Below are 14,252 nucleotides of genomic sequence, written 5' to 3'. Positions count from 1 at the left end.
GTCTACTCAACCCGTCTACTCAACCCGTCTACTCAACCCGTCTACTCAACCCGTCTACTCAACCCGTCTACTCAACCCGTCTACTCAACCTCCGCTACAGTCCAGTCCAAGGCAAATGTCACAGAGCCATACAGGGCAACGGTCTATTTGTATATGGGCCTAGTTCGTTTTTGTTTCGCTATGTTTCACTGAATGTGGCTAATATTGCGTTGATTCGGTCACAATTCCTCCCCCGACCCCTCGGTATCTCACACCTCCCGACCCCTCCCCTCGGGATCTCGCACCTCCCGACCCCTCGGGATCTCGCACCTCCCGACCCCTCGGGATCTCGCACCTCCCGACCCCTCGGGATCTCGCACCTCCCGACCCCTCGGTATCTCGCACCTCCCGACCCCTCGGTATCTCGCACCTCCCGACCCCTCGGTATCTCGCACCTCCCGACCCCTCGGTATCTCGCACCTCCCGACCCCTCGGTATCTCGCACCTCCCGACCCCTCGGGCACCTCCCGATCCCGCACCTCCCGACCCCTCGGTATCTCGCACCTCCCACCCCTCCCGCACCCCTCGGTATCTCGCACCTCCCGACCCCTCGGTATCTCGCACCTCCCGACCCCTCGGTATCTCGCACCTCCCGACCCTCGGTATCTCGCACCTCCCGACCCCTCTCGCACCTCCCGGTATCTCGCACCTCCCGACCCTCGGTATCTCGCACCTCCCACCCCTCCCGCACCTCCCCCCTCGGTATCTCGCACCTCCCGCACCTCCCCCTCGGTATCTCGCACCTCCCGACCCCTCGGTATCTCGCACCTCCCGACCCCTCGGTATCTCGCACCTCCCGACCCCTCGGTATCTCGCACCTCCCGACCCCTCGGTATCTCGCACCTCCCGACCCCTCGGTATCTCGCACCTCCCGACCCCTCGGTATCTCGCACCTCCCGACCCCTCGGTATCTCGCACCTCCCGACCCCTCGGTATCTCGCACCTCCCGACCCCTCGGTATCTCGCACCTCCCGACCCCTCGGTATCTCGCACCTCCCGACCCCTCGGTATCTCGCACCTCCCGACCCCTCGGTATCTCGCACCTCCCGACCCCTCGGTATCTCGCACCTCCCGACCCTCGGTATCCGCACCTCCCGACCCCTCGGTATCTCGCACCTCCCGACCCCTCCCGCACCTCCCGACCCCTCGGTATCTCGCACCTCCCGACCCCTCGGTATCCGCACCTCCCGACCCCTCGGTATCTCGCACCTCCCGACCCCTCGGTATCTCGCACCTCCCGACCCCTCGGTATCTCGCACCCCCACCCCTCCGGTATCTCGCACCCCCGACCCCTCGGTATCTCGCACCCCCGACCCCTCGGTATCTCGCACCCCACCTCGCACCCCCGACCCCTCGGTATCTCGCCCTCCCGACCCTCGGTATCTCGCACCTCCCGACCCCTCGGTATCTCGCACCTCCCGACCCCTCGGTATCTCAGACCCCCCCGACCCCTCGGTATCTCACACCCCCCGACCCCTCGGTATCTCACACCCCCCGACCCCTCGGTATCTCAGATACCCCTCTTTGCCTTCTGTTGCCCCCTACTTGCCTGTCTCTGCCCTTTCCCCCAAATCCCTCCAGCCAACAAACCACCTTTCCCAAACAAGGGGACCTCTCCCCCAACAGTGCCTGTGTACCAAATGGCACCCTATTGGCTATTTCGTGCACATACTACTTTTGGTTAGGGCCCACGTAGGTCTCTTTAGTGCACTATATAGGGAATAGGGGTTCATGTAGGACATAACCAGAGCTTTTAACATATTTTTTCAGAAGACTTTGTTTTTTTTTCCCTTTATATTTTGTTGTTGCTGTCTGTCTCCTCCCTCCCTTGTGTTTTGGGTTGGACCGGAGCTAGCAGCCACACCCTATCCCCTACGTAGTGCACTACTCTATGGGCCCTGGTCAAAGTAGTGCACTACGTAGGGTACCACTGGGGATGCAAGCCTCCTAGTTGTGGCTTTGTTTTTTTTTTTTACTTTCTGTAAGTTAAGACAAAATGTACAAAAATTTACTTTGTAAATAAAATCTTAACATTTTGCTCCTTGCTCTCGTATGTCCTTCTATTTGTTTTGTGTGGTTTTATATTTCATTATAGTTTCTATATCGTCGTCTACCGACGTTCTAACTAACCACTTTGCCGAAAAGGTTCTGCTGGCGTTTCTAGAGTACAGGACTATTTTCAGTGTTTGCAGGCTCTTGTTTCTCACCCGGTACCAGTTTGGGGGGGAGGGACGACGACATTAAAACTGGTCGTCAAAAGTCTCCTCTTGGCCCCCAGCTGTTCTAGGTAACTATATATACAGAAGTATGTGGACACCCCTTCAAATTAGTGGATTTGTCTATTTCAGCCACAACTGTTGCTGACAGGTGTATAAAATTGCCCACGCCGCCATGCAATCTCCATAGACAAACATTGTTTAGTAGAATGGCTCATACTGAAGAGCTCAGTGACTTTCAACGTGGCACCGTCATAGGATGACACCTTTCCAACAAGTCAGTAAGTACACATGTCTGCCCTGCTAGAGCCGCCCCGGTCAACTGTACGTGCTGTTATTGTGAAGTGGCAAATTCTAGGAGCAACAACGGCTCGGCCGCGAAGTGGTAGGCCACACAGTCTCACAGAACGGGACAGCAGAGTGCTGAAGCGCGTAAAAATCGTCCGTCCTCAGTTGCAACAGAGTTCCAAAGTGCCTTTTCTTAAATGAGTCATGAGTTTGGCCAACGTGCAATCATTGGATAAGAAACTTGATGATCTACGATTAAGACAATCATTGGATAATAAACTTGATGATCTACGATTAAGACAATCATTGGATAATAAACTTGATGATCTACGATTAAGACAATCATTGGATAAGAAACTTGATGATCTACGATTAAGACAATCATTGGATAATAAACTTGATGATCTATGATTAAGACAATCATTGGATAATAAACTTGATGATCTACGATTAAGACAATCATTGGATAAGAAACTTGATGATCTACGATTAAGACAATCATTGGATAATAGTCTTAATCGTAGATCATTCAGTAATATCTTATTATCCGTCTCATCCTTCAGCCACGTCTCGGTGAAACATGGAGCTGGCTGGGTGCATCTTCGTTGAGTGGCGGTGGTGTCTATTTGTTAATAACAGCTGGTGCACGATGTCTCATTTTAAAGAAGTCTCGAGGCATTGCTCTCCACAAGCAAACAGGATAATGCTCATCCAGAGGCAGCGCCTCATTTCTACCAGCATGTCACATGTGCAACCACTATGATCCTCCCGAGACTAGCCTACACCCACTATGATCCTACCTAGACTAGCCTACAACCACTATGATCCTACTAGCCTACAACCACTATGATCCTCCCGAGACTAGTCTACAACACTATGATCCTACCTAGACTAGCCTACAACCACTATGATCCTACCTAGCCTACAACCACTATGATCCTCCCCTACAACCACTATGATCCTCCCTAGACTAGCCTACAACCACTATGATCCTCCTAGACTAGCCTACAACCACTATGATCCTACTAGCCTACAACCACTATGATCCTACCTAGACTAGTCTACAACCACTATGATCCTACCTAGACTAGCCTACAACCACTATGATCCTACCTAGACTAGCCTACAACCACTATGATCCTACCTAGACTAGCCTACAACCACTATGGATGATCCTACTAGCCTACAACCACTATGATCCTACTAGCCTACAACCACTAGCCTCAACCATCATAACCTTGGCTTCCTCTAGGCCTACAACCAAGTCCCTGTGTGGGATGATCCTCTGTAGTCACATCATAACCTTGGCTTCCTCTAGGAAGTCCTGTGTGGGATGTATTGTACTCACATCATAACCCTGGCTTCCTCTAGGAAGTCCTGTGTGGGATGTATTGTACTCACATCATAACCTTGGCTTCCTCTAGGAAGTCCTGTGTGGGATGTATTGTACTCACATCATAACCTTGGCTTCCTCTAGGAAGTCCTGTGTGGGATGTATTGTACTCACATCATAACCCTGGCTTCCTCTAGGAAGTCCTGTGTGGGATGTATTGTACTCACATCATAACCTTGGCTTCCTCTAGGAAGTCCTGTGTGGGATGTATTGTACTCACATCATAACCTTGGCTTCCTCTATGAAGTCCTCTTCGTACATGGCCCCCTCTCTGATAGCCTTGAGGGCTACTTTGTGTTGAGCTCTCCCCAGCTGCACCACCCCAAACTGACCACAACCTTCATGAAGGTCAGCTCAACAGGGTTGATCTCCCACTTCTCTGTATGGAGTAGAGTTGTGTAGAGTAGAGTACTAGTGTAGTGTAGAGTAATGGTGTAGAGTACTAGTGTAGAATAGAGTAGAGTAATAGTGTAGAGTAGAGTACTAGTGTATAGTAGATTACTGGTGTAGAGTAGAGTACTAGTGTATAGTAGATTACTGGTGTAGAGTAGAGTACTAGTGTAGAGTAGAGTACTAGTGTAGAGTAGAGTACTGGTGTAGAGTAGAGTACTGGTGTAGAGTAGAGTACTAGTGTAGAGTAGAGTACTAGTGTAGAGTAGAGTACTAGTGTAGTGTAGAGTACTGGTGTAGAGTAGAGTAGAGTACTAGTGTAGTGTAGAGTACTAGTGTAGTGTAGAGTAGAGTACTAGTGTAGAGTAGAGTACTGGTGTAGAGTAGAGTAGTAGTGTAGAGTAGAGTGCTTGTGTAGAGTAGAGTACTAGTGTAGAGTAGAGTACTGGTGTAGAGTAGAGTACTAGTGTAGTGTAGAGTACTAGTGTAGTGTAGAGTAGAGTACTAGTGTAGTGTAGAGTAGAGTGCTTGTGTAGAGTAGAGTACTAGTGTAGTGTAGAGTACTAGTGTAGAGTAGAGTGCTTGTGTAGAGTAGAGTACTAGTGTAGTGTAGAGTACTAGTGTAGAGTAGAGTACTGGTGTAGAGTAGAGTACTAGTGTAGAGTAGAGTACTAGTGTAGAGTAGAGTGCTTGTGTAGAGTAGAGTACTAGTGTAGTGTAGAGTAATGGTGTAGAGTACTAGTGCAGAATAGAGTAGAGTAATAGTGTAGAGTACTAGTGCAGAATAGAGTAGAGTACTAGTGTAGTGTAGAGTACTAGTGTAGAATAGAGTAGAGTACTAGTGTAGTGTAGAGTACTAGTGTAGAATAGAGTACTGGTGTAGAGTACTAGTGTAGAATAGAGTAGAGTACTAGTGTAGAGTACTAGTGTAGAATAGAGTAGAGTACTAGTGTAGTGTAGAGTACGGGTGTAGAGTAGAATATGTACATAAGGATATATGAATGAGTGATGGTACAGGGCAGCATACAGTAGATGGTATCGAGTACAGTATATACATATGAGATGAGTGTAGACAAAGTAAACAAAGTGGCATAGTTAAAGTGGCTAGTGATACATGTGTTACATAAGGATGCAGTCGATGATGTAGAGTACAGTATATACGTATGCATATGAGATGAATAATGTAGGGTAAGTAACATTATATAAGGTAGCATTGTTTAAAGTGGCTAGTGATATATTTACATCATTTCCCATCAATTCCCATTATTAAAGTGGCTGGAGTTGAGTCAGTGTCAGTGACAGTGTGTTGGCAGCAGCCACTCAATGTTAGTGGTGGCTGTTTAACAGTCTGATGGCCTTGAGATAGAAGCTGTTTTTCAGTCTCTCGGTCCCAGCTTTGATGCACCTGTACTGACCTCGCCTTCTGGATGATAGCGGGGTGAACAGGCAGTGGTTCGGGTGGTTGTTGTCCTTGATGATCTTTATGGCCTTCCTGTAACATCGGGTGGTGTAGGTGTCCTGGAGGGCAGGTAGTTTGCCCCCGGTGATGCGTAGTGCAGACCTCACTACCCTCTGCAGAGCCTTACGGTTGAGGGCGGAGCAGTTGCCGTACCAGGCGGTGATACAGCCCGCCAGGATGCTCTCGATTGTGCATCTGTAGAAGTTTGTGAGTGCTTTTGGTGACAAGCCGAATTTCTTCAACCTCCTGAGGTTGAAGAGGCGCTGCTGCGCCTTCTTCACGACGCTGTCAGTGTGAGTGGACCAATTTAGTTTGTCTGTGATGTGTATGCCGAGGAACTTAAAACTTGCTACCCTCTCCACTACTGTTCCATCGATGTGGATAGGGGGGTGTTCCCTCTGCTGTTTCCTGAAGTCCACAATCATCTTACTTCCTAACATCCTGCCAAATGTATGACCATATTAGAGACAGATATTTCCCTCAGATTACAGAGACCCACAAAGAATTAGAAAATAAACCCGATTTTGATAAACTCCCATATCTACTGGGTGAAATACCACAGTGTGACATCACAGCAGCAAGATGTGTGACCTGTTGCCACGAGAAAAGGGCAACCAGTGAAGAACAAACACCATTGTAAATACAACCCATATTTATGTTTATTTATTTTCCCTTTTGTACTTTAACCATTTGCACATCGTTACAACACTGTATATAGACATAATATGACTTGTAATGTCTTTATTCTTTCTGAACTTCTGTGAGGGTAATGTTTACTGTTCATTTTTATTGTTTATTTGACTTTTATTTATTATCTACTTCACTTGCTTTGGCAACATATATTTCCCATGTAAATTGAGAGAGGAGAGAGGGCCATCAAATTGTGTGTGTGTGTGTGTGTGTGTGTGTGTGTGTGTGTGTGTGTGTGTGTGTGTGTGTGTGTGTGTGTGTGTGTGTGTGTGTGTGTGTGTGTGTGTGTGTGTGTGTGTGTGCGTGTGTGTGTGTGTGTACGTGTGTAGTCTACCTGCAGCGTTGTGGTTGTGGTACTCTATAAATCCTGTAGGGGGCAGCATTTTCACTTTTGGATGAAAGGCGTTGTCACGAACCTCGCCGAAGATGGTGCCTCTTCCTGTTCGGGCGGTGCTCGGCGGTCGTCGTCACCGGTCTATTAGCTACCATCGATTCCCTTTCTGTTTGTTTTGGGTTATTGGGTAATTGGGTACACCTGTTTTGTATTAGGGTTTGTTTGTAGGGTATTTAAGGGCACTAGGCCCGCTGGGTATTTGTGTGGGCTTGTTTATTGTTACTCTGTGTTTGATGGTGTGAGTTATTCCTATATTTATTCTCCGGACTATTTTGTCCTGTTGTTTGGACTGGCAACTTATATGACGCCCGGTGTGTTGGCGTGACTGTTTTGTTGCGCTGGGGAATACATTTGAAAGAAAGACTGAACCCTGCTCTCTGCTCCTGATTCCACCCACCACTCCTAGTTGATCGTAACAGAAGCTTCAGAAATGGAATCAGCAGGAGCAGCGACCACCCCTCTCCCCACTATGGAGGAGCGCGTCCATCACCACACAGCTGTCCTCCGTCGGATTGGTACGGCGATGGATCAGATGATGGAGAGGATGGAACGATGGGAGAGGAGTGGTCTACCGACATCTACCCCAACTCCCCCACTGCCGACACCACCTACTCCACCTACGTCGTCCTCTGGGTCCGGCGCACTGCGTCTCTCCCCCGCGAGGGAGTACGATGGAGCGGCGGCTGGGTGCCAGGGATTTTTGCTCCAGCTAGAGCTCTACCTGGCGTCCGGCTCCCTCGGGTGAGGAGAGTGTGAGCCTCCTCGTCTCCTGTTTAACGGGCAGGGCCCTGGACTGGGCTAACGCGGTCTGGAACAGTCCAGACTCGGCTCGGGACAACTACCTGGAGTTCACCCGCCGTTTCCGAGCTGTGTTCGATCATCCACCAGAGGGTAAAGCGGCGGGTGAGCGACTGTTCCACCTCAGACAGGAGATGAGGAGCGCGCAGGACTTCGCGTTGGAGTTTAGGACCCTGGCTGCTGGTGCTGGGTGGAATGACAGGGCCCTGATGGACCATTACCGGTCTAGTCTCCGGGAGGATGTCCGCCGGGAGCTAGCTTGCAGAGACACAACTCTCTCCCTGGATGAACTTATAGACATGTCTATTCGATTTGACAACCTGCTAGCTGCCCGCGGGCGTTCAGAAGGGGTCCTGTTAATTCCACCTTCCAGCTCTCCCACTACCACTCAAATGGAGTTGGGAGGAGCTGCATCTAGGGGGACCAGAGGGGGCTCCTCCTGCTCCTATTGTGGACGGAGAGGACACACTTCGGACCGGTGTTGGAGGAGTCCCTCTGGGAGTCGAGATGGTCGGCGGAACACTCCTCGGCCACCCCAGGTGAGTAAGCACCAAACTCACTCAGAGCTCCCTGTTGGTCACATGTTTTTGTTAATTTTTTCCCCTGCGTTTTTCTCCTCTCTTCAGCATAAGGCGCTAGTCGATTCAGGCGCAGTTGGGAGTTTTACGGATTGTGGACTCGCCCGTAAATTGGGTATTCCGTTAGTGCAGATAGACCCACCTATCCCTGTGCACTCCTTAGATAGCCGACCGTTAGGGTCAGGGCTGGTCAGGGAGGCCACGATTCCGCTGGACATGGTAACGCAGGGGAATCATAGGGAGAGGATCAGTTTCTACCTTATTGATTCACCTGGGTTCCCGGTGGTGTTGGGGGTTCCCTGGCTGGCTATTCACAATCCCGTTATTTCCTGGAAACAGGGGGCTCTTAAGGGGTGGTCAGACAAGTGTTCAGAGAGGTGTATAGGAGTTTCCATCGGTGCCACGAGGGTGGAGAGTCCAGACCAGGTTTCCACCATGCGCATTCCCCCAGAATATGCCGATTTGGCTATCGCTTTTAGTAAGAAGAAAGCGACCAAATTACCACCTCATCGACGGTGGGATTGCGTGATAAACCTCCAGGAGAACGCTGCACTTCCCCGGAGTCACGTGTATCCACTGTCACCTCACGTTGGCTATGGAGACATATGTCACGGAGTCGCTGAGACAGGGGTACATTCGTCCCTCCATGTCACCCGTCTCCTCGAGTTTCTTTTTTGTGAGGAAAAAGGAGGGAGGTCTGCGTCCATGCATTGATTATCGAGGTCTCAATTCGATCACCGTGGGTTTTAGGCTACCTTTTAGTGGAATCATTCCACGGAGCGCGTTTCTTCAAAACTGGACCTCAGGAGCGCTAATCTGGTGCGGCGGGGAGGAGATGAGTGGAATCATCGGGCCACTATGAGTACCTCGTCATGCCGGATGGGTTGAAGAATTCCAGCCGTCTTCCAATCCTTTGTAGATGAGATTCTTAGGGACATACGGGCAGGGTGTGGTAGTCTATATTGATGGATTTATTCTACCACACGGCATGTTTTTTGGCCTTGGGCGACTGCTAGCATGCGCCCTGAGAAATGTGTGTTCTCCAAACCAGCCGTTTCCTTCCTCACCAGCTGAAGTGTGGGGTAACGCCGTGCGTCTGCGGTGGTGCAGCGGTTTTTAGGGGCAGAGGCTGATGGAGCCTTCTGAACCAGTTGAAGGTACTGTTCACTGGAGCTCCAGTGTTGGCGCATCCGGACCCTTCGTTAGCATTCATACTGGAGGTGGATGCGTCCGAGGCTGGGGTTGGAGCCGTGCTGTCTCAGCGCTCGGGCACGCCACCGAAGCTCCGTCCCTGCGCTTTCTTTTCTAAGAAGCTGAGTTCGGCGGAGCAGAACTATGATGTGGGGGATTGGGAGTTACTAGCTATGGTAAAGGCCCTGAAGGTCTGGAGACACTGGCTTGAGGGGGCTAAACACCATTTTCTCATCTGGACTGACCAACGTAATCTGGAGTATATTCGGGAAGCGAGGAGACTGAATCCACGTCAGGCTAGGTGGGCCATGTTCTTTACACGTTTTAGATTTACGATCTCTTACAGACCAGGTTCCCTCAACACTAAGGCCGACGCGCTGTCCCGTTTCAATGACACCGAGGACCGGTCCATCGAACCCACTCCCATCCTTCCAGCCTCTCGGCTGGTGGCCCCAGTGGTATGGGAGGTGGACGCGGACATCGAGCGGGCGTTGAGGGTTGAACCTGCGCCTATACAGTGTCCAACTGGTCGAAGTTACGTACCGCTTGGTGTCCGTGATAAATTGATTCGGTGGGCTCACACACTACCGTCTGCGGGTCATCCGGGGATTGATAGGACAGTGCGGGGTCTTAGGGGGAAATACTGGTGGCCCACTTTAGCTAGGGATGTGAGGCTCTATGTCTCCTCCTGTTCGGTATGCGCCCAGAGTAAGGCTCCTAGGCACCTTCCTAGAGGGAAGTTACAGCCCCTCCCGGTTCCACAACGGCCATGGTCCCATCTCTCGGTAGATTTCCTTACTGATCTTCCCCCATCTCAGGAGAACACTACCGCAGTGAGGCCCCGGTGTTCGCACCAGGGGACAGGGTCTGGCTCTTGACCCGAAACCTGCCCCTCCGCCTGCCCTGCCGGAAGCTGGGGCCGCAGTGTGTGGGGCCATTTAAAGTCCTGAGGAGGATAAACAATGTTTGTTATAGATTGCAACTTCCCTCTTATTATCGCATTAACCCCTCGTTTCATGTGTCTCTCCTCAGGCCGGTGGTAGCTGGTACCCTACAAGACAGTGAGGTGCCGGAGGTCCCTCCACCCCCTCTGGACATCGAGGGGTCCCCGGCGTACACAGTACGAGCTATTCTGGACTCGAGACGCCGGGTGAGGGGTCTGCAGTACCTCGTGGACTGGGAGGGGTACGGTCCGGAGGAGAGGTGCTGGGTACCGGGGAGGGACATTTTAGATCCTTCCCTCTTGAGGGATTTCCACCGCCTCCACCCGGATTGCCCTGCACCTCGTCCTCTGGGTCGTCCTCGAGGCCGGGGTCGGCGCGCTGCGGGAGCCGCGCGTCAGGGGGGGTACTGTCACGAACCTCGCTGAAGAGGGTGCCTCTTCCTGTTCGGGCGGGGCTCGGCGGTCGTCGTCACCGGCCTATCAGCTGCCATTGATTCCTTTTCCGTTTGTGTTGGTTAGTGGTTAATTGGGTACACCTGTTTTGTATTAGGGTTTGTTTGTAGGGTATTTAAGGGCACTAGGCCCGCTGGGTATTTTGTGCGGGCTTGTTTTTTGTTACTCTGTGTTTGATGGTGTGATTTGTTTTCTTTATTCTCTGGTCTATTGTTTTGGACTGACTTGTGTTGGCGTGATCATTTTGGTTGCACCGGTGTAATACATTTGATAAACGACAGAACCCTGCTCTCTGCGCCTGATTCCCATCCACCACTCTTAGTTTTTCGTAACAGTGTGTGGAAGTGTGTGTGAGTGAGTGAGTGTGTGTGGTGTGTGTGTGTGTGTGTGTGTGTGTGTGTGTGTGTGTGTGTGTGTGTGTGTGTGTGTGTGTGTGTGTGTGTGTGTGTGTGTGTGTGTGTGTGTGTGTGTGTGTGTGTGTGTGTGTGTGTGTGTGTGTGTGTGTGTGTGTGTAGTTGGTGAACAGCAGCCCTGCTGTGGTTTAGCTGACGTCACCTTCACTTCCTCTCTATCTCCTCCTCCTCTTCTCTCTATCTCTCTTCTGTATTCTCCTCCTCGGGACCACGAGTCACCAACCTGTCCAGGACTACCTGACATGATTAACTGCCCAAAACAACAAGAGGCTGGACAGGAGAAGAAAGGACGAGAGACGAAACCTGAGCAATAGAGAGATAGAGAGACCGAAAGGAGAGGAGAAGAGAGGTTACAGACTCACAACCATGATCCTTTCCAGTAAGTCAGCTGATTTTAATATGTTGATGTGCGTTAATTTATATGTTCAGTGAACCTTAGAGGCTTGTTTGAGCTCAAAGCCCTGCTGAAGTCTAGCAGACTGAGTAGATATGGTTTACTACACATGTACTCTTATGTATAGAGTATCTCTTGAGCTGAGTGATTTGAGTCTGTCTGTCTGTCTGTCTGTCTGTCTGTCTGTCTGTCTGTCTGTCTGTCTGTCTGTCTGTCTGTCTGTCTGTCTGTCTGTCTGCCTGCCTGCCTGCCTGCCTGCCTGCCTGCCTGTCTGTCTGTCTGTCTGTCTGTCTGTCTGTCTGTCTGTCTGTCTGTCTGCCTGTCTGTCTGTCTGTCTGTCTGTCTCTGTCTGTCTGTCTGTCTGTCTGTCTGTCTGTCTGTCTGTCTTCTCTCTCTCAATTCAATTCAAGGGGCTTTATTGGCATGTTAACATTGCCAAAGCTCTCTCTCTCTCTCTCTCTCTCTCTCTCTCTCTCTCTCTCTCTCTCTCTCTCTCTCTCTCTCTCTCTCTTCTTCTTCTTCTATTCATCTTCCACTCATATAGAGTGGGTGGGCATTGACAGAAAGCTGGTTTCCTTTTCTTGAGAAGTCTTGAATGTGTGTGTAGTGTGGTTTTACTGTCTTTATGGGTACCTGAAGTCCTCAGGAGGACAGTAAAACACTGTGTGTGTAGTGTGGTTTTACTGTCTTTATGGGTAAAACAAGGAACATTGGACAAGTAGGGACATTTTGCCGGACCACACAGGTCTTAGGGTTAGGGGTTAGTTTAGGGTTAGGGGTTAGTTTTAGGGTTAGGGATTCGTTTTAGGGTTAGGGGTTAGTTTTAGTTTTAGGATTAGGGGTTAGTTTTAGGGTTAGGGGTTAGTTTTAGGGTTAGGGATTAGTTTTAGGGTTAGGGATTCGTTTTAGGGTTAGGGGTTAGTTTTAGGGTTAGGGGTTAGTTTTAGGGTTAGGGATTAGTTTTAGTTTTAGGGTTAGGGGTTAGTTTAACATTTAACATTTAAGTCATTTAGCAGACGCTCTTATCCAGAGCGACTTACAAATTGGTGCATTCACCTTATGACATCCAGTGGAACAGCAACTTTACAATAGTGCATCTAAATCTTTTAGGGGGGGGTGAGAAGGATTACTTATCCTATCCTAGGTATTCCTTAAAGAGGTGGGGTTTCAGGTGTCTCCGGAAGGTGGTGATTGACTCCGCTGTCCTGGCGTCGTGAGGGAGTTTGTTCCACCATTGGGGGGCCAGAGCAGCGAACAGTTTTGACTGGGCTGAGCGGGAACTGTACTTCCTCAGTGGTAGGGAGGCGAGCAGGCCAGAGGTGGATGAACGCAGTGCCCTTGTTTGGGTGTAGGGCCTGATCAGAGCCTGGAGGTACTTAGGTGCCGTTCCCCTCACAGCTCCGTAGGCAAGCACCATGGTCTTGTAGCGGATGCGAGCTTCAACTGGAAGCCAGTGGAGAGAGCGGAGGAGCGGGGTGACGTGAGAGAACTTGGGAAGGTTGAACACCAGACAGGCTGCGGCGTTCTGGATGAGTTGTAGGGGTTTAATGGCACAGGCAGGGAGCCCAGCCAACAGCGAGTTGCAGTAATCCAGACGGGAGATGACAAGTGCCTGGATTAGGACCTGCGCCGCTTCCTGTGTGAGGCAGGGTCGTACTCTGCGGATGTTGTAGAGCATGAACCTACAGGAACGGGCCACCGCCTTGATGTTAGTTGAGGACGACAGGGTGTTGTCCAGGTTCACGCCAAGGTTCTTATCGCTCTGGGAGGAGGACACAATGGAGTTGTCAACCGTGATGGCGAGATCATGGAACGGGCAGTCCTTCCCCGGGAGGAAGAGCAGCTCCGTCTTGCCGAGGTTCAGCTTGAGGTGGTGATCCGTCATCCACACTGATATGTCTGCCAGACATGCAGAGATGCGATTCGCCACCTGGTCATCAGAAGGGGGAAAGGAGAAGATTAATTGTGTGTCGTCTGCATAGCAATGATAGGAGAGACCACGTGAGGTTATGACAGAGCCAAGTGACTTGGTGTATAGCGAGAATAGGAGAGGGCCTAGAACAGAGCCCAATGGTGGAACAAACCAGTGGCCAGGACAGCGTGAGTCAATCACCAGATTCCGGAGACACCTGAAACCCCACCTTCAAGGAATACCTGGATAGGGTAAGTAGGGTAAGTAATCCTTTTAGGGTTACAAGATTTAGATGCAAGTGGGTTCCACTGGGTTAAGGTGTATAGTTTTAGGGTAAGGGGTTAAATGTTTAAGGGTTAGGGGTAAATGTAAACAGGGTTAGGGGTTAGTTTAGGGTTAGGGGTTAGTTTTAGGGTTAGGGGGGGTTAGGGGTTTAGGGTTAGGGAGTTTTAGTTTTAGGTTTAGGGGGGTTTAGTTTTAGGGTTTAGGGGTTAGTTTTAGGGTTAGGGGGTTTAGGGGGTTAGTTTTAGGGTTAGGGGTTAGTTTTAGGGTTAGTGGTTAGTTTTAGGCTCAGGGGTTAGTTTAGGGTTAGGGGTTAGTTTTAGGGTTAGGGGTTAGTTTTAGGGTTAGGGGTTAGTTTAGGGTTAGAGGTTAGTTTAGGGTTAGGGGTTAGTTTTAGGGTTAGGGGTTAGTTTTAGGGT

The 14,252-nt window shown here is 50.3% G+C and overlaps 1 protein-coding gene across 1 annotated transcript in view; it reads left to right on the top strand.

Moving 5' to 3' along the window:
- The first annotated feature begins 11,443 nt into the window (after positions 1–11,443).
- The window catches only part of txk (TXK tyrosine kinase), a 42,196-nt gene continuing 39,387 nt past the window's right edge, over positions 11,444–14,252 (top strand). The window contains exon 1 of the mRNA XM_052460721.1: positions 11,444–11,624. Within this exon, the coding sequence (XP_052316681.1) occupies positions 11,612–11,624 (13 nt within the window). The 5' untranslated portion in view covers positions 11,444–11,611. The remainder of the gene's footprint in view (positions 11,625–14,252) is intronic.

This window comes from Oncorhynchus keta, chromosome 13 (genome assembly GCF_023373465.1).
Source record: "Oncorhynchus keta strain PuntledgeMale-10-30-2019 chromosome 13, Oket_V2, whole genome shotgun sequence".
NCBI classification, from domain to species: domain Eukaryota; kingdom Metazoa; phylum Chordata; class Actinopteri; order Salmoniformes; family Salmonidae; genus Oncorhynchus; species Oncorhynchus keta.
This window is presented reverse-complemented; position numbering and strand designations above follow the sequence as displayed.